The 23,647-nt window shown below is 40.0% G+C and overlaps 3 protein-coding genes across 3 annotated transcripts; 2 read left to right on the top strand and 1 right to left on the bottom strand.

The window, feature by feature from the left end:
* Window positions 1-274: 274 nt before the first annotated feature.
* LOC141803708 (uncharacterized) lies at window positions 275-3,173 on the bottom strand. Its single transcript, XM_074687728.1, has 6 exons — window positions 3,036-3,173; window positions 2,096-2,183; window positions 1,418-1,525; window positions 1,075-1,286; window positions 665-824; window positions 275-566 (listed from the first exon to the last, which is right to left on the bottom strand). Exons 2-6 carry the CDS (start codon window positions 2,157-2,159, stop codon window positions 430-432), a joined length of 681 nt encoding a protein of 226 aa, XP_074543829.1. The 5' UTR covers window positions 2,160-2,183; window positions 3,036-3,173; the 3' UTR covers window positions 275-429.
* Window positions 3,174-4,473: 1,300 nt separating this feature from the next.
* Window positions 4,474-15,231, top strand: chchd10 (coiled-coil-helix-coiled-coil-helix domain containing 10). Its single transcript, XM_074687737.1, has 4 exons — window positions 4,474-4,678; window positions 10,963-11,186; window positions 12,946-13,086; window positions 14,994-15,231. The coding sequence occupies exons 1-4, from the start codon at window positions 4,638-4,640 to the stop codon at window positions 15,011-15,013; spliced, it is 426 nt and encodes a 141-aa protein (XP_074543838.1). The 5' UTR covers window positions 4,474-4,637; the 3' UTR covers window positions 15,014-15,231.
* A 1,245-nt stretch (window positions 15,232-16,476) lies between these two features.
* Window positions 16,477-22,577, top strand: ddt (D-dopachrome tautomerase). The gene is made up of 3 exons (XM_074687760.1): window positions 16,477-16,660; window positions 17,758-17,933; window positions 22,309-22,577. The coding sequence occupies exons 1-3, from the start codon at window positions 16,553-16,555 to the stop codon at window positions 22,379-22,381; spliced, it is 357 nt and encodes a 118-aa protein (XP_074543861.1). The 5' UTR covers window positions 16,477-16,552; the 3' UTR covers window positions 22,382-22,577.
* Window positions 22,578-23,647: the final 1,070 nt, after the last annotated feature.

Raw genomic sequence — 23,647 nt, 5'->3', positions numbered from 1 at the left:
CACATCACAATTACAGATCAGACCCAGATCAGTCCCAGAACTGGTCCAGTTCTGATTTAAAAGTCTCATATTTGTCCCAGATATGGTCCAGGTGCAGGATCTCCCTCAGAAAAAGCCCCATATCCAGATTTGGCCCGAATTCATAAATAACCTTCAGATCATCTCTGACCCTGCTCAATTTCACACATATTTGCTGCACACCATAATTAATCAAAGACATTTGATTGTAATAATTAAGTAAAGAAATTGGAGAGTGGCTTAATTTTTTTCAATGCTGTAAAAACCCTGCACTGAATGACTGATGACTGAATTGTAGAAGGGCATGCAGACAGATGAAGTCAGTGAAACAGCCTAATACTCAGTCAAGCAAAAATGCAGACACTGCAGACTGTATTTTTAAAGTCAGGTCATTTTTATTTTCATTTTTATTCATAAGGTCTTCATTCTATAACCAATGTAAAAGCTGTAGAAAACCAAACTTAACCTTAACTCCCCAAGCCAGCCCTCATTGTCTTGTCCTGCTGCGTGCCTGACGCCCACCCTCTCTGTCACTGGCCAAACAGCACCTACACACAAGTAAAAACAGTGGTGAAAAAGAATGGTTTTGGCACATTTATCTCATAATTTTGCTCTGGTCTAATAGAGTTATGAATTAGCCACTTACGCATCAGTAAGACTTTGGCTCCCATTTGGTGGAAGGCCCTCTTCCCATTTACCCCTTTCCAGTTGATCTTCTTTGCAACGCTGCATGAATACAGGCGTGCAAGGATGTTCCACGTCACTTTTTTTGGGTCTGGACCCTCAACAGCTGCTAAAGCAGAAACCTGGGCAAAGATGTGAAAAACAAGGGGAGATAAGACCATATGAAGTGCAGAGTAAACACCAAAACCCCAATGATACGTCGACCCTTTGCAGCTAACCTTGGAATACAAGCAGCTATTGGAAATCATATTTACAAAAACACTAGTTATCGAGTCAAAAAATGACTTATACAATTTAAAATGAAATGTAACAACAATTTGTCTTTTGTATTTTTAACGGATGTTGGTATGTAGTGGGGTTCTTTATCCATACCAAGTTCTGCTTCCTCCCCCGGTTTTCCCGGATCCAATTCTCAAAGTCTTCAACTTCCTCTAGGTTGTCCAAAGGAAACTGAAACTCCTCTGGCAGTTCAGATGGCACTGGGGTGGACCCCAGCCTGCTCAAAACCATTTTGACTGTGTTTGCCAGTTGAAACTGTTGCTGCTTTAGATTTTCAAGAAGCAAAAGGATGTGTAGTTGGGCAGCTAAGAAAAAAAAAAAAAGACAAATTTCTAAACAAATCAAAGATCGACATTAATCACTGGATACATTCATATTTAACTTATTTTCCAAGGTACCAAAAGAAACTTCACACATACTGGAACTGCTTGCCTACCTGAGCAGGGAATTTGGGCACCACTACTACTACCACCAACTCTGAATGCAGGTCTGAAGTAGTGCTCCGCCCTGGAAACTAAAGAGCCACCATGGCCTTGACAGTTTGCTGCAATGGGGACAAACAGAGGAAATCAATTTATACCCAGTTCACTGTTAAAGGGGTTTTTACAGTAAAAACAAAGTGGTCAAAAATTTACATTTTGTGGAATTTCATTTGCTAACAATAATAAGCAGTTCTATAGCTTGACTGCAGTATGTTTAATTATGACTAAATGACAGCTCTCACCCTATTTTCTTATTGGTTAAGATGTATTATGTGACGTGTTTCTTAGTTAAGCTAGAGCTAAGAGCACAATAGTTTTCGACCATGTTTGTACAAAATTATTGTTCTAAGTTTATTGTACAGTTTTTTTTATTTTTTAATTGAAAGAATATTTTTCGGTAAACATTGCAAATGAAGAACATGGACTGCAGAGTCTTTTTTTTTTTTTTTTTTTGAAGCATGTGTAAGCTAAGTGCCCAGGCTCCACAGCTGTAGTGGATTTTTGCAGAAAATAATTAACAATCACTACCATATACTGTAAATTGCTGTTATGGACATCCTTAATGGAGAATATACCCTGAAATGCGCTATAGAATTTCATGCAGCAAAAATGTATGTTTGGACATCTCTTACCAGCAAGCCCCTGTGGGTCCCGAACAAGGTTCTTCCAGGTAGATGGAGCTTGATGGAAACCCATTTATTTCACTTGGGGGGACAGTGACTGAGAGGGTCAACAGAAAGAGAGAAATGTATTCTATCAATAATGGACTTACTGTCTATTGTAGGGCTGAGCGATTATGGTAAAAATAAGAATCCCGATTATTCAAGTGATATTGAAATCACGATTAATATACACAATTATTCATTTATTCAAAAATTTCAGTACTGATTTAAACACAACTTTAAAGAACCAGCAAGTGGCACATACAGTATTATTGATACACATAAGTCACACACACACTTGCTGTGGCTGCACTTTAACTGAAGTCAGTGTGTTGTTGACATGTGAGTGATCAGTCTGCGACGGAGTGGATGATTGCGCGGCAATCAGCGTTACTGGTCAGACGTCAGCTCATGAATCTATTTCACAGTTAGCCATCAAGTCCTCTGTTGTCCCCATTGTCCTAGCCCTGGGTTTAGTAAAGCCCTCGTTTTGTAACACAGAAGACAAATGTATTAATGGGAAAGTGAAAGTTAAAGTAACACAACCCTGCTGAGCCTCTTCGTAGTGGTTATACGGTAATTCAGTGTGGGTTGTTTTTCTATTTTCTCCGTAAGTCGCACTGCTGCGACCTTGTCGAGTTTTAACTCACAAATTTGGTAGCATATGCGACCTAATAGGCATCACTCTGGAGCTCTGCATAAGCGTAAGCCGAGGTTGATTAGCTATAAAATAACTGACCAGGGAGAACGTCCTAGCTAGCTAGCTTATCAACCAACAGAGCTACTACTTGCTGTGATTTATGAGTCATACTCGCACTCTTTCTTGACATAAACTTTGTTTCCATAGTTGTAAATGTAAGTAGCATTAAGGTTTATTACTTTTACAAACACTATAAAGAGAGACACTTACCGTTTCTGTCAGTCTGTGGTGTAGCGGGGGTGACAGGCAACGGACAGAAGCAGGTAATGACGTGAACTACGATTGAGAGGGGGAGTAGTCCATTGCGTTGGGGTTGGGACGCTTCGTCAAAATGATTCTTTTACCCAAAAAGAGTAATTTACAAAACATGTATTGTCTTATTGTTGACCCAAATCACCTTTGAGTTCCTGGTATGACATTTTTATATGCGCATTTATTTAATTTTCATATTTAAAATAATGATGCCCCTGTAATCATAATGGTACAGCCCTCATCGCTGTATTTACGGATTTAATGTGATTTGGCCCAGATCCGACCAGCGCAGCACAAGCTGATTTGATCTCTGTACTTGGCGCCTTCGGCTCAAGATCTGTATAACATATTCGGGCCGAAGCCGGTTTGTCACGTACATTGTCATTTAACCTCAACTTTTGGCGCTTTCGGTTGAGGTCTGTATTACATGTGCGGGCCACAATCGTTTTGCACTCACAAACTGAAAGACCGTTTAACATGTGTTATCGTCTTTCGGACCAGATCTCGCAAGTCAGTTTAGCCCGTGTGTGCATTACAGCCGGATCTGGAAGCTTTAAAACTGATCCGGCCCAAAGACTCATGCTATCTGGGTCGTGAGAGTAGAATGTGTTGTTGTGCACTCATCAGAGCCCGTTTTTGTCTGCGGTGACGTGAGCCGGCACGTTTTCGTTTCGAGACATGTAACAGGATATTATTTTCCAGGCGCAGTCGGGACTCCAGGAAAGACTGCACATGTTATTCATAAAGCACACACTGGTACATTAGCCAGATAAACGCTGTAATGTAAACTAGCCACACACGTTGTTGATGCTCCATGGTGGGTGAGAACATGAATGAATTAATGAATGAACGAAGATAGGGAAACTCATCGTCTTCTGGGTATGATTTCTGACCAATGAGAGAAAAAAATCGATCGCACGTGACATTTGTTTCCAACTTTGGACCGCAACTTGTGAACACAAACGAACCAAGTGACGACCGCTACAATTGTATCGGTTTTGCCCCTGAATCGGAACAAAGCAAACGAGCCACAGGTGTGAATACTGGTTTAAATGATATATTGAATGTATTAGGGAAAGGTGTGAAAGATGTGGTGTGAAGGAAAATGTGGAACATATTTTAATTCACTATGGTAAATATGCATCAGAGAGAGAGAGAGGCTACAAGGGAAAGTGAGGGCAGCTCAGCGCAAATGGAGTCTGGAATTCTCGGATCAGAAGGGGATAGGGAAAACATCCGAGATGTAAGGAAAGCATTATTTGGCTTTCTGAAAGAGACAAAACTTATGTGCAGAATATAGAGACGGAGAAATGACGCTACACACTCTTGTACAGTAGGTGGCGGTATGCACCTAAACGTTGCTTGCGATCCGCTATTAAATGAAAGAAGAAGAAGAAGCAGAAGGAGAATGTCTCGCGATACTTTGCGATTAAGGTCACTCTGCCATGTGAGCGCTGAGGAGAGTCAACGCTGTGACTGACCTCAGCGGAGTGGAGTTCCTGAGATACACCGACAGTGCCACCTTCTTCCCCACAGACAGCTCTTCGTACGCGGTCCAAGATGGCAAGAGGAAGCCGCAGCCGGCCCTCGGCTCCAGCGAGGTAAAACTTTGTAACACACATCTCCACAACAGTGCGTGTGGGTCATCAACTGTATGAAATGATTGTGATTGAGTGTGGATATTGGGGAGTGTGTGTGTGTGTGTGTGTGTGTGTGTGTGTGTGTGTGTGTGTGTGTGTGTGTGTGTGAAAGAGAGGGAGTGAGTGAGTCTTTGTGCAGCCCATGTCATTTTTCAACGACTTCTGTTAAAGCAGGGGGCTAAGCTTTCTAAAGTCAGTCGAACTTCTTCAGCGTCTTTGATAAGAACTTAGTGACACGCACGCTGCGTCACTAGACAGAAGGTCTGAAGTGAGGTCAGATCCTGTCATGGCCACTGGCCAGCTGGCAGCAGCAGAGGACTGATTAAGTGAATTAAAAATGTACAATGTTTAGTTCAGCAGACTGAAAATGATAAGAACACCCTCCTAGGGAAGAGTCTATATTAAATGGGAATGTTCCTGATAAATTAAAGAGTGAATCGTGAATTATATTTGGTTGTGTAACAACATGTGAAGAAAACGTGGGTTCTGTTGTTCATCGGTTAAGGGTCATCTTTGTCCTATATATATATATATATATATATATATATATATATATATATATATATATATATATATATATATATATATATATCTAAGATCATGACATCAACTCTATGAACAAAACAAAAACAGTTTTGAGTCTTAAAATGAAGCAATGATTATTTTTTCCAATTAAAAAGCCAGTGGCAAGCCACTCTTCTAAAAGATATCAAACAAAACTATTTGATATCGTAAATGCACATCAATTTAGACAAGGTGCAAAACTTATTGACATGAAAAAAAGGCCCCTTGAACTGATCCAAATACATGCATCAGGAATAAGGGCTGAAAAACTGCATTCCAATTATTCATGTATGAATACATATAAAAAAAATTATGCACTGAACAAGTTACAGTTTAGCATTTCAACCATATGTAAACCTAATCTGAAAAAGTGCATTCCAGAAGTTCAAAAATTAAATATATGTAGAAAATCAATCACTCAAAGGGGGAGGGCTACGAGCTGTAGTACTTCAAAAGGTGGCACATACTCTGACCTGAAATTGTGCTGTAGTTTTAACACATAAGCTTTTGGTGTCTTTAAGACTTTGAGGGGACTTTAACCTACCCTTTTACCTCTGGGTGGATCAAGGGTAGATTATTTTTAATAAAAAGCAGCATTTCTGCCTTTTCGCAAGCAAGTCTGTTCCTTTCCGTGATCATCACATGTCCAGCAGCAGAAAAAAAGCGCTTGCTGTTGACGCTGGTGCAAGGCACTGACAGGCCATGCACTCAAAACAGGACTAGTTGCTCTTCCAGTATTCCAGTGGGCAATGGCTCATGTGAAGCGTTGGTTCCGAGTCCGACAGATACGACTGGAGCTAAAAGTTAACAAAACACAGCAGAACAATACAACCTAATTTTTATGGTGTTCTGACCATTAACATGAGTTATAAGTTGTTTCTTCAGAAAATGCTAAGGAAATCTATACACTTACTTCTGCATCCACTCTGCGGTTATTCTGGTGAATGGCAGCCTGAGTGTAAATCTTCCAGTATTGTCTTAAACATTTCCAACGGTGAGTTTTTCCCGTCTTCCCTGCTCTTCTTTCTTGGTTGCTCTTCTGGCAGGGGAGTGCAAGCTGTGACACCATCATTCTCCAGCAACTTTTCCCGCAGCATACCAGTTGCTTGCCGTTTTGATGCAATGGTGAAGTAGCAGTCTTTATACCTTGGGTCCGATATCGTTGCAAGATAGTACAGGGGCTGCTCCTCAATATGACCGAAATGTGACTGCAATGCTTTTAACACGGTGTCCTTTAATGTCTCAACTCAGTTGAAACAGTTTGCTGAAGCAGATGCATCAAGGCTTGGATGGAGGGGATAACATCTGCAGCTGTGGCAGTGGCCTTGCAGATGTTCCTAGTCAGCTGCCCACATGGATCGAGGATGGTCAGAATGTTTTCGACCCAGGGTCCATTAGTGGGTGTTGAGTGTTGCGGGCAAATGGTGTTCAACTGCATATACTGCAATGGCTTGCTTTTACACCACTAGACTCTTAAGCATGTAAAATGTACTGTTTCATCGCACAGCTATGTCTTGTTGGAGTCCTGTTTGTGGCACTTGGAGCTGTTCTTGTAATTTCCTCAGGGCAGAGGACGCTACTTGAGACCGTTTAAAATGTCTAACAATCCTGTGCCCAATGGCAACACAGTCATGCACAGCTCTTTGACTTAACACAGCCTCATACACAGCCAGTTGTAAAGAGTGGGCCATGCAGTCAAGGCTTGCCACACTGCACATTCATCACCCTCTCCATATTATGCAAATTATCTCATAAGACAACATGAACCATGCCCTTCTTAAGATTCCACCGCTGTAGCATAGCTTAAAAATTCTGATGAATCATCGCACCTGTGTGTGAGCTGGGCAGCTCCTGGGACTGTAACATCACTTCGTAGTTTAAAGTCCATATTTAGCCACTGCACGGTCAGACTTATCATGATTACAGGGCTAACATCACAAGTCCATATATCCATGGTGAAGCTTATTTCCTTTGCGTCATTATCCATTAAAGTGTGAATACATTTGGCGTTTGCTTCATACTTTGCTGGGAGGCATTTTTATGTTTATGTTTTTATTGTTCATATGAAACATGTGGAAAAATACCACAAACTACCAAAATTATGACCTACTTAATGACTGTTTTTTCCAACATGAGGGGTAGTCTTAAATTCTCCCTTCTTCTCCCTTCTCTTCTCAAAAGCATTTTTCTTTTTATGCTGATGGCACATGAACGCAGCATTCACAGCAAGCTGTTCAGGTCTCATAGCAGGAGCGCGGCAATGCTGTGCTGACAAAAATATATATGATATTGGGGCAAGCCATTATGATATGAGACTTATCGGAATGACATAAAAATTTCCTGTTATCGGCCCGATAAGTTTGGGCCGATAGTAATTGTGCACCTCTAGATGTTCTTGATTGGAAACACAATTTGAAACCTTTTCAAACAACACTGGAATAACCGTGAATCAAGACATGTCAGCCACTGGTGGGTGAGTGGTTTGGATGCTGGCCTGAATTTTCAAACAGTTACCATTGGTGGGTTCGATCCCACCAACGGTAACCGTTTGAAAATTTCTGATTTTCTTTCTTCAGTCTCCCTTGAAGTATAGTCAACACATAACGGAATAAAGGCACACATTATCTTGTGAAAAAATTAAAGGTGACAACAGCCACAACTTTCCATTAAAAATAACTTCCTTTTACCAGCAGTCCACTCTGATAGTGATGATAATCTAAAAGTGATGCCAGATGAGATAACTACTTTATTTGTGTACAAGCTGATTTATGTCTTCTTCTTTTCATAAATATAGGGCACTGTACCACTATCATCCCTAATTTAGAAAAAAGGATATCTCCTCTGTACATGTTTTTTCCACTGTTTCATTCAGTGGTTGATGGCACATCACCACATGAAGTAGCCCATTTTTTTTCGCTGCTTGGATCAGCCTGGCTTTAAAGTGTCTCTGAAAAACAGCTGATCCTTGTCAGTGGAACGATTTGCAGCTATGATTTAAGTGGCCGCTTTTTCAAGCCACACTTACTGGTGATGGCCCAGCCCTTGTCAGCCAGACCCATGATGCCATGTAATCTGTGTGGCTGGTTTGTAAACGGCAAATGAGCCAGTACTTATATAGCGCTTTTCTAGTCTTTTAGACTACTCAAGTGCTTTACGCTGCCAGCGTCATTCACCCATCCACACCATATTCACACACTGATGGTAGAGGGAGTTTTAGGGGGGAGCCATCAGTTCTATCTAACACATTTGCACCCATTCATACACCACTGACCAACAGTGGAAGCAACGGGGTTCAGTGTTTTGCTGAGGGACACTTCAGCATGTGACTGCAGAAGCTGGTAATGAATCCCTGACCTGCAGAATGAGAGGGGCCACTAAGCCACAGTGTCATTGTCTCGCTGCAAAACTCATTGTCTGGATGGCAGCATATGTTGCTCCTAAACCTGAAGATATTGTTCAGTCTTATTTTATTTATTCATTTATTTGTTTATCAGGGACAAAGCATATAAATCAACACTTCTTTTTACATTGATAGTGTAAATATGCCAGAGTTAGCCATAAGCTAATTTTCATCTGTAGTCCCTGAGCAGGTTGTTAAAAAGTGGAAAGTTAAACCCATTAGTGCAAAAACAATACAACACAATACAATACAATACGAAAAAACAAAAATCAGAAACCAAACAAAAAAAACAAAACATGAGGGTACAGAACGTCTCTGGGGAAGTACAGGTGACACTAGTGACAATGTTTGGCTTCTCCATGATTACGGATTTGGTTAGCTTTAAGCCACCTCTTGAGGTTGTATTTAAAAGTCTAATAGTTAGTGGTCACTCTAATTTAATTCGGGAGACTGTTCCAGTGGTGTGAGCCTCTGACAGGGAAGACTGTTTCACCAAACACACTCTGCCTGAATGGCGCGTCACAGTCCCCTCTGGCAGTTGCCCTTGTTGTTCTCAGACCACTTTCATTTCGTTTTATAAACCTGTTCAGTGGTGGAGGTGCAAGCCCGTTTATTATCTTGAAGATCAGGCAAGCGTCTGAACAATGTTTAAAGCTATCAATGTTAAATAAATTATATTTTTGGACGATATGACAATGGTGGTAACTGTTGGGCTTTTGATCCAATGTTTTTAATGTCTGTTTGTATAGGGATTCTATGGGTTTCAAAGTCGTATGATTTGCCTGTGACCAGGTTGTGAAGCAGTATGTTATGTGTGAGATTATGGCATGCATAAAAATTTTTGCTTTATCTATGGTCTTATGTGTCTGAAGTTGGCCAAATTGAATTTAATCGTATTTTCTACCTCTTTAGTGTGCTTTTTGAATGTCAAGTCTTAAAGAAGCCTTCACATATGTGCTGCTATGGGACTTTTCTGATCCCCATATTGTGACACTTAACATTTTCAGTTTTGCGTGTTATGTTGTCTAACTCTCTACTTAGTTCAATGAAGTTTAGGTTTAAAGCGATTGACAAAAATGAAAGATATGTTTTATTAAACATGTACTCAGCATCAAACAATAACAAATCAGGATGTCCCAAACAGGTTTTTTTTTTACTTCCAATCCAATAAGATTTTTTCATGATATGTTTTGCCAATGGCGATACGGATACCTTTCTCTGGTAAATCCTGTACTCCGTTGGGTGATTCTATTTTAAATGATGAATCATACTTGTATTAAAGTGAGCTCTGTTGGTACCTCCTAGAGCAGGGATCTCCAACTCCAACCCAGGGGGGCCGAGAGGCTGCAGGTTTTCTTTCCAACCAAAAACTCCACCAGTTGATTTCACTGATTATCTCACCTTCAAGCAGAGGACAGGGACTAATCAGTGAAATCAGCTGGTGGAGTTTTTGGTTGGAAAGAAAACCTGCAGCCTCTCAGCCCTCCAGGGTAGTAATTGTAGGTCCCTGTCCTAGAGGAACACTCACTTTACAAATGTTGCAAGATGCTGTTTTACTATCATTGCTTTCCAAAGATAAGTAGTTCCACACAGTGGACATGTTTGCAATGTGGTTTGATTTACGGCAGCTGTAAAGTGTGACAGTGCTGAAAACACCTGAAAACTGGATCGGTCCTGCTCATGAAACAACTACGATCCCATCCTCCGAAAATAACCATACTGGGTGCCATTGGGACATGCCTAATTACAAATGTGCATATAAGAATTTATAAGAAGTATTATTACGTTATTCTTTATATATTATCCCCCGCTCATCATGCCACTCATAAATTCCTTGAACTATTAAAACTTTCATTATGGTCTATGTATCTTTGTATTGATTCATGCTTCAAATATATATATATATATATATATATATATATATATATATATATATATATATATATATATATATATATATATATATATATATGTATATATATATGTGTATATATATATCTCAAACCAACCAACTCATTGTGCCCCCCCTCAATAATGTATGCACCACACACAGATACTCACCAATACACACATGTAATTGTTTATATTGTTTGGTTTGACATTTTTGTCCCTACTTGTCATGTTCTGTTTTGCATCACTCAATAAAAAAAATGTGCTCTGCATTTTAACACATTTGGAGGTCATTAGAGCAGAGATGAAAATAATATGACAGACTTATTTAAAGTTGTCATGAAGAAGTTTTTACTCAGAAAACTCTCTTAAAAAGTTTACTCTTTTTCAGCCCTGCTTCGTCCTTTGCTCCTGCCCCTGCTCACCCTCCTCCAGCTGCCCTGGCACCGGCCCCTGCCCCATCCCAGGGTCCTGGGCTCATGGCTCAGATGGCAACCACAGCAGCAGGGGTGGCTGTAGGCTCTGCTGTGGGCCACGTGGTTGGAAGCGCCTTGACTGGAGCATTCAGCGGGGGGAGTAGCAGCAGCCCGGAGCCTGCCAAGCCTGCAAACCAGGGAAGAGGGGGAGGAAGAGGATTATGAGGATGAATTTTAGGGGGGGGGAGGGGGGGTTGTGGTTGTGGTTGTGGTCAGTAGAGGAGAAAGAGAGGGGAAGATTAGGATACGGATGACGATTAGTGGGGAAGGAGGAAGAAAATTAAGACAGGAGAGGAGGGGGAATCTGGAGCACACAAGAAAGATTAACAGAGGACTCCGATAAAGGTGTCATCTCTGCCTGATTTGAATATTAACGCTACATAAAACACAGAGACAATGACATGTCTGTTGAGATCACGGTTTCTACAGAGTGTCATCCACAAACTCCCTCTTAATAATCCAGTTACAGTCTGTCTAAAGAACTTCTCTGAACCAAAGCACCAGGACAGCTAACAGCATGGCTACAATCTGCAGTAAGGGAGTCCCATATTAAGTTTGTATGGGCTCTGAGTCTGGCAGGAAGCAGACCAGACCATAGACTGAATATAGAGTGGACATCGTGGCTCCAACATTTATCATTATACAGTTTTGAAGCCAAAATACCCCCCTCACAGGCGCAGCCATTGGCAGCAATTGCAGCCAGAGTCTGCGCAGTAGAGACGATGAGGGATTCTGGGAGACTTAGAGTGGATTTGGGTGACAAAAATAATAATTATTTTTTTTCTTTCGTGGGTCTAATCTCCGTTTGACTCTGCCTCCGGACATATATTACAATCCCCAGAAAAAATACACAGGAACAGCAGCTGTCAATCATTGTTAACCGTTACGTAAAGCCTCCTTTTTAACCTTGTATAACTAATGAAAACGAAACTTTTCAGAAAAAAAAGAGGACTTGAATACAGGACAGCCAAATGATATCTTCAAATTAACACAACAATCGAATGTGAGAAACATTTCTACGAGGAGTATTAATTTTTTAAAGTTTGAACACAGCCTATCTGGAATGGCTGGAAAGCGGAATTTTTTAATCTATACTGCAGCCAGCCACCAGAGGGAGCAGTTTTTGTGGAGACCTCACTTCGAGTCTTGCAAGCGGGTGTCCTTTTTTTTTTTTTTTTTTTAACAGTGTATGGACCAGACCAAATAGAATAAAAGCAGAAACAGAGCAGCTAGTTCGCTCTCTGTCACTCTCTCTCTCTCTCTCTCTCTCTCTCTCTCTCTCTCTCTCTCTCTCTCAGACCAGTCACCCATGGTTACATGTTTACATCCCAAGAGAGGACCGGACAGCTCTTTTTTGAAAACTTCTGCTGCTTCTTACCACTGTACATTCTCAGTTAAAGTAATGACATATTAGCAGCTCAAACACATTCAGTGGTATTAGAACAATGCAGCAGAGCTGATAGAGTGATATTTTTATTAGGTTTGAAAATTAATCAGGAAGTGTGCTTAATGATCAACACTGTGTTCATGCACACTCTCTGAATTGATCCAGGAATCAGAAACCATCATAGTAAATACATTTTAACAAGAGGGTGCAAAAAAATAAAACACTTTAGAGAGAAGTTAACAATCTGATGGCAGAGGAGGAGATCTGCTTAAAATAAATATTATTTTACCTTTCAGATTAAACTAAGAGACATCCAGGTATCAACAGAGAAAAAAAACAGAGTGTTCTCCAGTTCGTTTTTAACTTTCTAGTACTTTTTTCCCCTTATTCTTATCTTTTAAATGTTTTTACAAAATTTCCCCTTGGGATTAATAAAGTATTCCTGATTCCTGATTTAAGTTGATGTACTTGATTAATGCGTGATGTTTCTCTTCCTGGCTTTCTCTACAGGAGCCACCCCACCCCCCCCAGGCACAGCATGGCCCCTGTCGTTTTGAGGTTAGACAGTTCCTGGACTGTGCCACCAACCAGAGCGATCTGAGTCTGTGCGAGGGCTTCAGTGAGGCGCTCAAACAGTGCAAGTACTCACACGGTGAGTAAGGTGAACAGGGTCACATGACACAGCAGGAGGGGCGATGCATTTCTCTGGAAGAGGATTTTTAGATTATTTTGTACAGCTCTCTGTACCACCTTAACTGCTCCTGTAAGTGGTTCTGCCTCACATCAGAGAGTGGAACTCAGTGCTAACTCTACTAAACCTTCACAAGAGTTCAGTTTGTGTTTTCACTGATGCCTTGTTAAATATTTGAAAAAAGGTTGTTATGACATTTGCTCTTTGTGTTATCACCTTTTTTGAATGCAGATGGTAAGAGAAAAAAGTGCTACATTGTTTCATTCTCAGGTTGAGTTTTCAGTTCATTTATCTGACTCAAAAATTCTTGTATGTAAAAATAAAAAAGTAACAAATATTTAAGTCTACACTTCATATTGTTTAGTATCTCAAGTATTTAGAATTATGTTTGTTTATAAGAAGTTGAAAAGAATGAAGCAGTTTATTTCTGAAAGACTAAGCACCATCTAGTGGACAGAAGAGGCATCTGAAATAAAACTAATACATTTTTTTTCATGTAACATAAAGATTACACAATGAAGTATCAATAGGTGAGTCCTGTCTGTGATACAATATGAAAATTGCCAAATATGGAAATAATATGCTGCTTTAATAACTTTCATTTGCCTGAATTTCTATAATTCATTGTGCAGAAAGAGAAAAGACAGGAGGTGACCTTGGCAGACAACAGCAGGAATAAAAAAGCAATGAAAATAAGAATAAATATAAAACACAGACATGCATTTATTTTTTTAATGACTCAAACTTTATTGGGTTCCCACACCTTACTTAAACAGAAAACAATGTAAAGTTAAGATAAATAATTGTATTGTGACAATTAAAAATCAAATAAAAAAAATTAACAAGAATAAAGTAAATAACTAAGCATTCTAAGACAGGTAAAATTAGTCCATTTTATCTTGGAGTGGTTAAAAATTACTTAGCCCTATTTTGTCTAATTGCATTGGGAAAAATATTCCTAGATATTTTATTCCCTTTGGGGGCCACTGGAATGATTCGGCTTGGAATAATGTTCTTAGGCAAAACACTGTCAAAGGGAGCACCTCAGACTTTGTCCAATTCACTCTATAGCCCGAAAAGTTAAAGAATTTATAGATCTGCCAGGGTGAGTAATGAGTATTAAAATATCATCACAGATATGCATTTCTGTTCTTTTCAACACAACTTACAACCAAATATTACATGAAATGTCACAAATGTCTAGCAAATTGTTCGGACTGACACAACAAGAACATCATGTGGAACAGATGCACTGAAAGGAGCATTTCTCTTTAAATCAAACATATTGTTTCATATATTTCATCAGTCTAAACATAAAGCATTTATTTAATGTAAAGTATCTTTATCATTAGATATTGAGTGATTCAAACAGAACATTAAGAGTGAAATGGTGTAGACGTCTAAAGTAACTGTAATTTAAAAAAGGGAAGTGTTATCAGAACGATATCACAAGAACAGTTGGGTTATTCTGATATGAAGGATATAAAGTTATATTTAAAAAAAACGGTCAAGTTGTTGTTATGAGATTAAAATCCTCATTTCGTGATAACCAAATAATATGATTTACATGCCACATTTTAGGGGAAAAGCAGCTGTCTGCCCTAAATACAGAGCATCTTGTGAACTTAACATTAGTTAAAATTTCACAAAGACCTAATCTCTCAATAGTTGCATATAAAAAGTGTTTTATTCTTAAGAGAGGCAGTCTGATATGATTTTGTCCTTGAATCACCCTAACAGTCTGTCAGATTAGTATGAAGTATTAAATCTAAACGTTTGTGTGCCACAATAGAGTTTAAGAGTTGTCTCTCTCCCCAGGTGAAATTAAGAAAATGTGACTTATCATGTAACTTGTTGTGTTATTGCAGGTGTGACATCCCTGGTCTGAATGTTTGAAGCCCATCATCAGGACATGCATATTGTTTACCTTAATGATGTTAATAAGACAAAATTCTGTTTAAGATGGACTTAAACATGATGTAGACAGTAAACATGAGAAGATTGTACCTTAAGCTGTGATTGGTCTGTACTGTTGACTGTGTCATGAATGAAATATTTTGCTAATGAATATTTAATAAATAGTCACAAACTTGTCCTGTTTGCACTTTGCACATGGTGGTTTATTTATTTGTTTGTGTATAAAACATATAGGCCCGGTTTCACTGACAAGAGTTGCGTTAAGCCAGGAGTAGACCAAAGTCAGACTAGTAAAGCTGGGTCGCTAAAAGAACTTCACTGAGTTTGAAAAACTCTACTTAAACAAATAGTGGAAAATCGTGTTGTCATTGAAAGTAAAGGCCATACCGCTGCCACTGAACACAAGAAAAGGAGTGCTTGGGATGCCAAGAACCTTAAAGTGATCAGAACTTGGAGAGAACTGGGTACAGGCCTTCCTCTTTGGGACATGGAGGAAAGTCTAAGCTCAAGCAAAGTGTTCATCTCCAATAAGTCTTCCTTGTTCAAAGGAAAGTGGTCTCAGAAAGTCATTTTATCAAACTGATTCAGTGGATTACTCTGATCAAAAAGTGTTTGTCTGGCTGGCCTCTGCAATGGATATAGCTCTTTTTTAGATATTCCAAATACTCCATGCTCCCAAACCATTTGTGTGCTCCCTTTGACAAACCAAAGGAACTAAGGGAACTAAGCTTATGTTAAACCTGCGTCTTTGCAGGATTAACATAAACTTCACTTTTGTCCTGGAGTAGCTCTAAATCCACTTGCTATTGGCTTTGTTTAATCCAGAACAGACACAATCTATGATTTTTTTTTAAAGATTAATCTGTGCAAGTGATTTAAAGTTAAACCAGCTCAAACTGCATTTTAGTCTTGGACTAGGCTTAAGTCTTGTCTGCGAAACTGGGCCATAGTGTATGAAATTATTACTCTCTCTGTAATGGCTGGAGTAAACCAGCAGACGCGCTCCAGCTCAGACTGAAAAGTCTGAACCTCAGATGCGTCATGTACACATCCGGTACTGGCTTCAAAATAAAACTATGTAGTAAAAAAATAGAGTTGTTGAACAATATAGACAAGTGAAGATTTTTAAATATAAGCTATCTCTAGCTGACGAAAAAAAAGTATAGTCTCTGACTCTAATTTCTTACATACAATAGTTCTAGTGTCATGAGAATAAAAATATCAAATCTTGCTTCTTCTTTTTTATAAAGGCAAATGCCTTCATGTCTTTATCTTACAGTCATCATTTGCACTTAGCACTTAGATGTCAGTAAACTTGCACTGTCCTTTTTTTCTCATTTGGCAGTGTTTACCAGAATATTTAAACTCGAATGTCAAGCAATGGCTGATCCAAAGGCCATGCTCTTATTTTGAAAGGTAAGATCCAGAAGTGGTTTCAGGTTTTACCTTCGCTACTCTCCAGTGGGTCTCAAGTCAGTTCGGTACAGAAGGGTCCGGTCCTCCCACGAAGATGCCGTTCCTCGAGGTGCGGAGTAACTTACCTGCCAGCTTTTTCCCCCAAGACTTTGTGATCAAGTTGAGCGCATGCGCCGCCGCTTCTTTAGGGAAACCTGAGGAGGTAAGTTAATCTGTGAACAACCTTTGGGGATATTATACTTGTGTGTTTGAGGATGTACGTGTACCTGGAAGTTGTAAGTGAGTTTTCAGCTTTTCTCTTGAAATGTCTCGGACTGCTTCGTTTTCGTAACTGCAATCCCATTGGTTCGTTCCCTGCTGCCCCCTGAACTCTCGATTCTGATTGGATAAACGCAAAGGCGTTTCATATTTTGTTGACGCCCGGATTGGTAGCTCGACCTTGGTGTTCGAAAACTGATAAAGAAAGGGCCTTTTTCAAACCGCCCCCTACACACTCTCCCTACCCACTACCCCTCCGTTTGCGCGTTCTCGCGGAGGGTCCGCCACATTAAGGGCCATCCCAAACTGATCCGCGGGGAGGGGTAGTGGGCTATAAAACCCTCCATAAGCGAGTCTGCATGGATGCCGACTTGCTGAACACGTGCAGCGCTAAATTGTGTCTGGTGTCAGCCATGGAGGAAGCAACAGACAAATGTAAGTTCCACTCATATGTGCCTGCACAATCACTGTTAAACTAACACAAATATTTAATGATTGTCATGCAGATGTTCACAACTTAAGATGTACATGTCATTGATTAAGGCTTGCCTTGCATTTGTTCAGACAATTTTTGTTTATTTGAGTGTTTAATATTTACAAAAAAACAAAATAATTCATTCAAACGAGTATGAAACATGAAAAACTCTTCAATAAAAAAAGAAATGCAGCCAAAGAAGCATGACAGTAAGTTTCTTTTGTATTTTCTACGTTCTATTTTCTTTTTTTTCTTTGTTTATCTGTTTCCGCCTGAGATCCAGTGAAGTTTCTGTCCCAAAGCTGTATTTATACCCTACACCCTGATGAAGTGAACTTCATTCAGCTGCGAGTGCGACTGCGTGACGGAGTGCACTCCGTCATGGAGAGGGAGTGTGTAGGGGGCGGTTTGAAAAAGGCCCAAAGAGTCGTTCTCGGTGACCCCCTCGTCACTGTGTGTGTGTGTGTGTGTGTGTGTGTGTGTGTGTGTGTGTGTGTGTGTGTGTGTGTGTGTGTGTGTGTGTGTGCGTGCGCGCGCGCGCATGTCTCTGTCTCTCTGTTTTTCAGAGGATGAACGTAGTGGTGCAGCCCAGTTGTCCAATGCTCATCTCCGGCTCCACCTCCCCGTGTGTGATGCTATCGGTGTCTGCCATTGGTGTGACTGACACAGCTGACAAAAACAAGGAGCACAGCGCAAAGATTTTTGAGTTCCTGACCAGGGAGCTTGCCTTGACTGAGGACAGGTGAGGTGGTATGAGGATGACTTCTGATGGTGTGAGTGTCTTCTAGCTGTAGGTGAAATCCTGTGTGAGGAGAGGGATATGATGTGTCCTCTAATCTGTCTCTGCTTTGAGCTCATTTAAAACAGTCAATAACATGGGTTCCAAAAATCAGACTTTAGCGTGAGAGCGGGCTTATGAAATGCATGTTAAGAGTTTGGTCAGACCGAAATCAGACAGAGCATAGCTAGACTAACACACCTAATTGATGTGATTGCTACCAGACAATGGTTGGATTTGGTAGGACTCGGTAGGTCTTGGTATGCTTTGGCGTTCAGCCAGAAGAGGAAGTAGATCACCATGGTGAAAAAGGGTCTCTCCACTCGTACAGCCTGTGGCTACAACACAGCAAACGCCATGGCACATACATAATAACACACAAAAACATAAAGAGCTACATCTGCATCCATCTCAGCTACCGTTGGTAGTATGTTGTTTTTCAGATGAACAGGAACTAGTTTAATACACAATGCTTCACTTTTTAGAACAGGACACTGTGCCACCTATCACTGCAGAGCGAGACATTCTTGGCCAGAAGTCCAATTTTCTTTTCTACATTTAAATACAAACAAGACTAGACCCCCTGCTTTACAATGGAGCCATGATCTTAGTCAGGCTTCTGTGAGCATGTCAATTTACTGAGTGTGAAGTATGTACACAACAACACACTGCTTAGTATTAGTGGTGCAACAGATCATCATTGATCCGTGATCCGTTCGGATCGACGTAATCGGTTCAGCACACACGTGACCCGCGGATTGATTTCTGAAAAAAGCTGTGTGCTCGTCCGCACACATCTTTTGAGGAGCAGAGAAGGGAGTGTGCAGACATGGCAAGCGGAGGAGAGGAGGAGCTTGAACACCCCGCGACACACTGTCCACACACACCGTGCCGTGCCTACAGTGATACTCTGGGATGGAACAAGTTGGATCCTATCACGAGGTTTACGGCAGAAATTACCCCTACAGTAGTGATTTTGTGCAGCAGAAGCCCTGAGCGCTCGCACTAAACACCCCCTCCCTGCTCCTCTGCCGGTTTCCTCTGCACTCAGACGGGGCCATTTTTTACTTGACCAAAAACACAAATAAACGGACTCCCATCGAAAAAATCTGATATCGGTCTGCATTCATGCTTTATCTAAAGAACTTTCAGTGCGTTACTTTCACACAAAAACACCGCTAAATAAGGCTCTAGTTCTCATCGTGGTGTAAAATGGCGCTCCCTCTACTGCAGAGCCACAGCTGGCTACGAGGCGCTCGCCGCTTAGTGTATCAGTCTGCGCATGCGGCGTGCCAGATATAAACAAACGCAGGTAGTCTGCCAGGACGAATTATGCAATAACAACGTAAAGATGAGTGATTATGAGAACGGGGACAACCTGCCGTTCACTTTGCATTCCATTCCCATATTGTTGATATCTGTTTGTTTATATCTGCCGAGTCTTTTTGAAAAAAAAATCTGAAATTATAAGCTCAGGTTCTTTCCCTCTCCTTCTTTCAATGAAGATGTCTTCTAATGTTTACCTTTGAGTTCTATTTTTTAATGTTCTTTCAATCAATATTAAAAGGAGATATGCCTTTTTATGTTGCTGTTGCACTTTAAGTTGATTTTTGGTTCATTGTTAAATTTTAAAGGAAGGAGATATGCCTATATATTGCACTTTTGTTTATTGTTTTTCATTAATTACTATATTATAAAGAAGATATGCCTTGTGCACTACTTTTATATATTTAATTTAATAGTTAAAGTGTTTAATAAACGGACAAAACTTGTTTATTTGTTTTTATTTTTATTTTTATTTGTTTGCTTTTTGCTGATCCGAAAAAATGACCCGATGATCCGTGACTCTTGATCCGAGGAACGATCCGATCCGTGAGTTTTGTGATCCGTTGCACCACTACTTAGTATGGGGTAAAAGATTTGTGTGTACACACATACAAAATCGTGCATGTTGCTAGGCACCACTCTGTTGGTTGTGGCTGCCTGTTGCAGCAGCTCTGTCTTCTTTGTCCGTTTCTTGTAATTTTTTTCTTCTCTTTTTCGTCATCTTCGTATTTGGAGTGGGTCATTACAGTTTTTCCGCACTTCAAGGCGCTTCGGAATATAGGGCGCACCTTCAATGACTGGCCTATTTGAAAACTGTTTTCATATGTAGGGCGCACCGCAATATAAAGCGCATAGAATGGAAACTATAGTTGTGGCTGGGTTTGCGTTATGCATCCACTAGATAGAGCTGCGCTACAGGGAATGTCAACAAAACAGTCAATAAGTCAGTCAGACTCAGGCGACATCCACACGGAGCAGCACATTTTCCTATCCAACTATTTTCTGTGCCGTTTTCAAAAAAAGTGTGCTGTAAAGATGAAGCCGTTTCTGCCATCCACAAAAGCTGTTTCCAGAGATCAGCTCAAATGCCAGACCTTTTGGGGGGCGCTGTATTGCTCTAACAATAAACAAGAGAAGAAGCCCGGGCCAGCCTGTGAGCTAATGTTAGCACTTAGCAGAATTCCTCTTTACAGGTTCTACTGCTTACTGCTGTTACTCCGGCGACGCCCCCTGACTACAGCTATGATTAATCAATATCGATCCATATATAAGGGGCATCAGATTATAAGGCGCACTGTCGGCTTTTGAGAAAACTGAAGGCTTTTAGGTGCGCCTTATAGTGCGGAAAATACGGTACTTTGTTTGGCTCATTTGTTGGTCATGGACACCAAACTGGTTATGTTTTCAGTGTTATTTTTACTACTTTTGCTCCTGTGTTTGTCTGGAGATCCAGACCATGGCTGCACGTTTACATGTGAAATCAGCTGCAACCCGTAGCATGTCAATGCTAACTGGTTCAAGGCCTGATGTCTTCCCACAAGGTGAGGAGAAGTAGGCGAGGATGAGGGATGAGGTGCTGGTTCTCAGGTGTGAGCTTAGAAGTGATGACATTGTTGTGTCTTTCCATCCATGGTTATTGGGAACATAAGATCTATCTCCAATAAGATGGACAAGCTAGCCATGCTAATCCCACAACAGAGGGAATACCAGGACGCAGAGTAGCATCATGCTATTCACAGACATGGCTAACAGAGCTATCACTGGACATGAACGCCACATTGGAAGAACTTCACCTGCTGTGAGTAGTCAGGATACAGGAGACATACTGAATAGGCTTTCTGAAGAAGCTCAGTCCTGGACCCTGGAGGTGGAGGCTGGCTGACTGGAGAATGATGGCCAAGTTGTCCTCATCTATTTTCTTATGGACCTTTTTGCAATTTCTGTACACTTTCTTACTTTTGTTTTCTTGATTGCTGCTGTGACTCCTCCCAAATTTCCCCTCAGGGTTAAATTTTTTTTTATATTCTATTTAATTCTATATATTTAAAGATACAATTAGAAGGATCTGTTTTGATTGGACCTTCTGGCCTGTAGTCTCACGCACACTGTTGTAAATAACTTTTAGCGAGGTATGTGTTTCTTTTGGAATTAAGAGATCAGATTGAAACACATTTTCTTTGTTCAAGACAACTTTTAACTGGATACAAGGTATTTACCAGTAGGGATACGGTTTAAAACATGACATAACCTTGTATTCCCTCAGCGCGAGAGGAAGAACCGGAGTGTGAGCGCAGGAAATCTGCGCGAGCAGCATTATATCCGAGCGCAAGGACACAGTTTGAGCACGCGCAGAGCAAATTTGAGCGCAAGAGCAGAGTTTTGAGAGACAATATCACAAAATCTGAGCGTGAAATCAATATAATACTGCTCTCAAATCAATTTAAAATGCTCTTGATTTAAGATAGGATATTTATTCCATACATATTGTAACAAATGTTTTATTAATGCACACTGTAGACTAGCATGCATATATTTTAATTAAATGCACAATTCAAGGAATCTGCTTGAGGCTCACAGAAAGACCAAACCAGATACACACCAAGCCAAAAAACAGACTTTTATGGCATTAAAAAGCGTATTTACTCGGGGTGGGAGAAAAAACTGATGCATCGGGGTATCAGGAGTTTTTTGAGAACGATTTTGAATCATAATTTTTTTGGGGCTTTTTTTTTTTTTTACCTTTTGCTTTTTTTTATGACATCCACACACAGAACACTTTTGAAACTTTACTCTCAATTCATGAAAATTTAAGTAGCCTCAGTTAAAGATACATAAATGTGTTATTCATGCCTGGGGTCGACTTAATCTGTGACGAATATCCAAGAATGATGAATTGTTTTGGTTTTTACTTATGTTATAACCTATTCTAAAGTCATACTGTAGTGTTCTTCCACACCAACAGTCTTTGTTTCTGTAATGCATGAATGACTGACCGGCTGGATCTAATCCACAGGATCGTGATTGTGTTCCATGCCCTGCAGCCCCACCAGGTGGGCAAGAAGGGGACCGTCATGAGCTTCCTCTGAAGGGCAGCAATGTTACTGACAAATCTCCCAATCACATTCCTGACAGACGAAGACAAGGATGCAGTCACACAGATTAGATTAGTGTTCTTACATGGTGCTGCAGTGAAATCTGTTAGGCATTCCCTGAATCATGAAGTTCACACTATGTTTAATGGATACACTTCTGTTGATTAAAGACCTGATGGATTTATTCTGAAAGGTTGGACTCTGAGTTTTATTTCTTGTCTGTCAGATGAGTGTCAGAGGATGTGTTGAGAATAATGGAAAAGAGCGTTCCGACAGTAAAGTAAAGAGCTGAAAAAGTTGAAATGGAGAACACTTTCACCAAGAATAGTGCTCTGGTTGGAGTTTGTAAAACGATTTGTCCCATTGTAAAGCTGACACTGTCTGTAGAAAAAATTAAGCTTTATTTATGGAGAATTTTGCCAAACCCAAGGTACGAAGTGCTTTTACATGGGTAGCAAGAAAAAACAGGTAGGTCATACAAACACAGAAAGGCAAGAAAAACATTTTTAAAAGCTGTTGGCGTTTGAATATATATATATATATATATATATATATATATATATATATATATATATATATATATATATATATATATATATATATATATATATATATATATTCAACATGAAATGTTATTCATTTTAATATTGAACAGCCACAAAGGGCCTGTATATTATGCCTTTGTGATGAGATAATAATGAGCCATTGATACAAGTAAAAAACGATGCATTTTTGGATTGTTGTAATCAGATTGTATATATCTGCAATGACAGCAATACATAAACATCACTTCTGTCAATTTCAGTTTTTAGTACTTATAAAATACATGTTATCTGTTTAATGGCCTTTGTGTCTTTTTGCATAGCAATGGCTTGGACAATTTTAATTTGTAGACTGGAACTATAGTAAGGGACAGGGGATCTGAGAAATCCATAAGATGTATGATTGGCTGGTTATTTCATAGAATGGAGTCTGAATTTGCTTGTGTATGGTTGGAGGGGTTTCCGATTTTGAAAATGTTTATAATATCCCAAATAATAGATTACAGATGCAACATGTGCACACATTCCAGAGGTTCTCTTTCCAGCAGGACAGAGACAATAATATGCCTTCACAGGATCATCTGATGCATTCTTGTCAAATTGAATCCAAACATTAGATTTTATTTGAGATCTGTGACGAGAATGAATCTGTCCCCTAATGAGATCAGCATCATGCTGGTAAACCCAAATTTCAAAACCCAAATACGAAATAACCGGC

The sequence above is a fragment of the Halichoeres trimaculatus genome, unplaced genomic scaffold, assembly GCF_033239565.1.
Source record: "Halichoeres trimaculatus isolate MK-OKI-2021-1 unplaced genomic scaffold, fHalTri1.1 fHalTri1_scaffold_2, whole genome shotgun sequence".
In the NCBI taxonomy this organism is placed as follows: Eukaryota; Metazoa; Chordata; class Actinopteri; order Labriformes; family Labridae; genus Halichoeres; species Halichoeres trimaculatus.
This window is presented reverse-complemented; position numbering and strand designations above follow the sequence as displayed.

Coding starts and splice junctions, on each gene's coding strand:
- chchd10 (XM_074687737.1), top strand. CDS start 4,638: ATGGCAAGAGGAAGCCGCAGCCGGCCCTCGGCTCCAGCGAG. Junction 11,187..12,945: donor TGCCAAGCCTGCAAACCAGG/GAAGAGGGGGAG, acceptor TTTCTCTACAGG/AGCCACCCCACCCCCCCCAG. Junction 13,087..14,993: donor ACAGTGCAAGTACTCACACG/GTGAGTAAGGTG, acceptor GTGTTATTGCAG/GTGTGACATCCCTGGTCTGA.
- LOC141803708 (XM_074687728.1), bottom strand. CDS start 2,159: ATGGGTTTCCATCAAGCTCCATCTACCTGGAAGAACCTTGTTCGGGAC. Junction 1,287..1,417: donor TGCCCAAATTCCCTGCTCAG/GTAGGCAAGCAG, acceptor TTTTTTTCTTAG/CTGCCCAACTACACATCCTT. Junction 567..664: donor AGCCAAAGTCTTACTGATGC/GTAAGTGGCTAA, acceptor ACTTGTGTGTAG/GTGCTGTTTGGCCAGTGACA.
- ddt (XM_074687760.1), top strand. CDS start 16,553: ATGCCGTTCCTCGAGGTGCGGAGTAACTTACCTGCCAGCTTTTTCCCC. Junction 16,661..17,757: donor CTTTAGGGAAACCTGAGGAG/GTAAGTTAATCT, acceptor TCTGTTTTTCAG/AGGATGAACGTAGTGGTGCA. Junction 17,934..22,308: donor CTTGCCTTGACTGAGGACAG/GTGAGGTGGTAT, acceptor TCTAATCCACAG/GATCGTGATTGTGTTCCATG.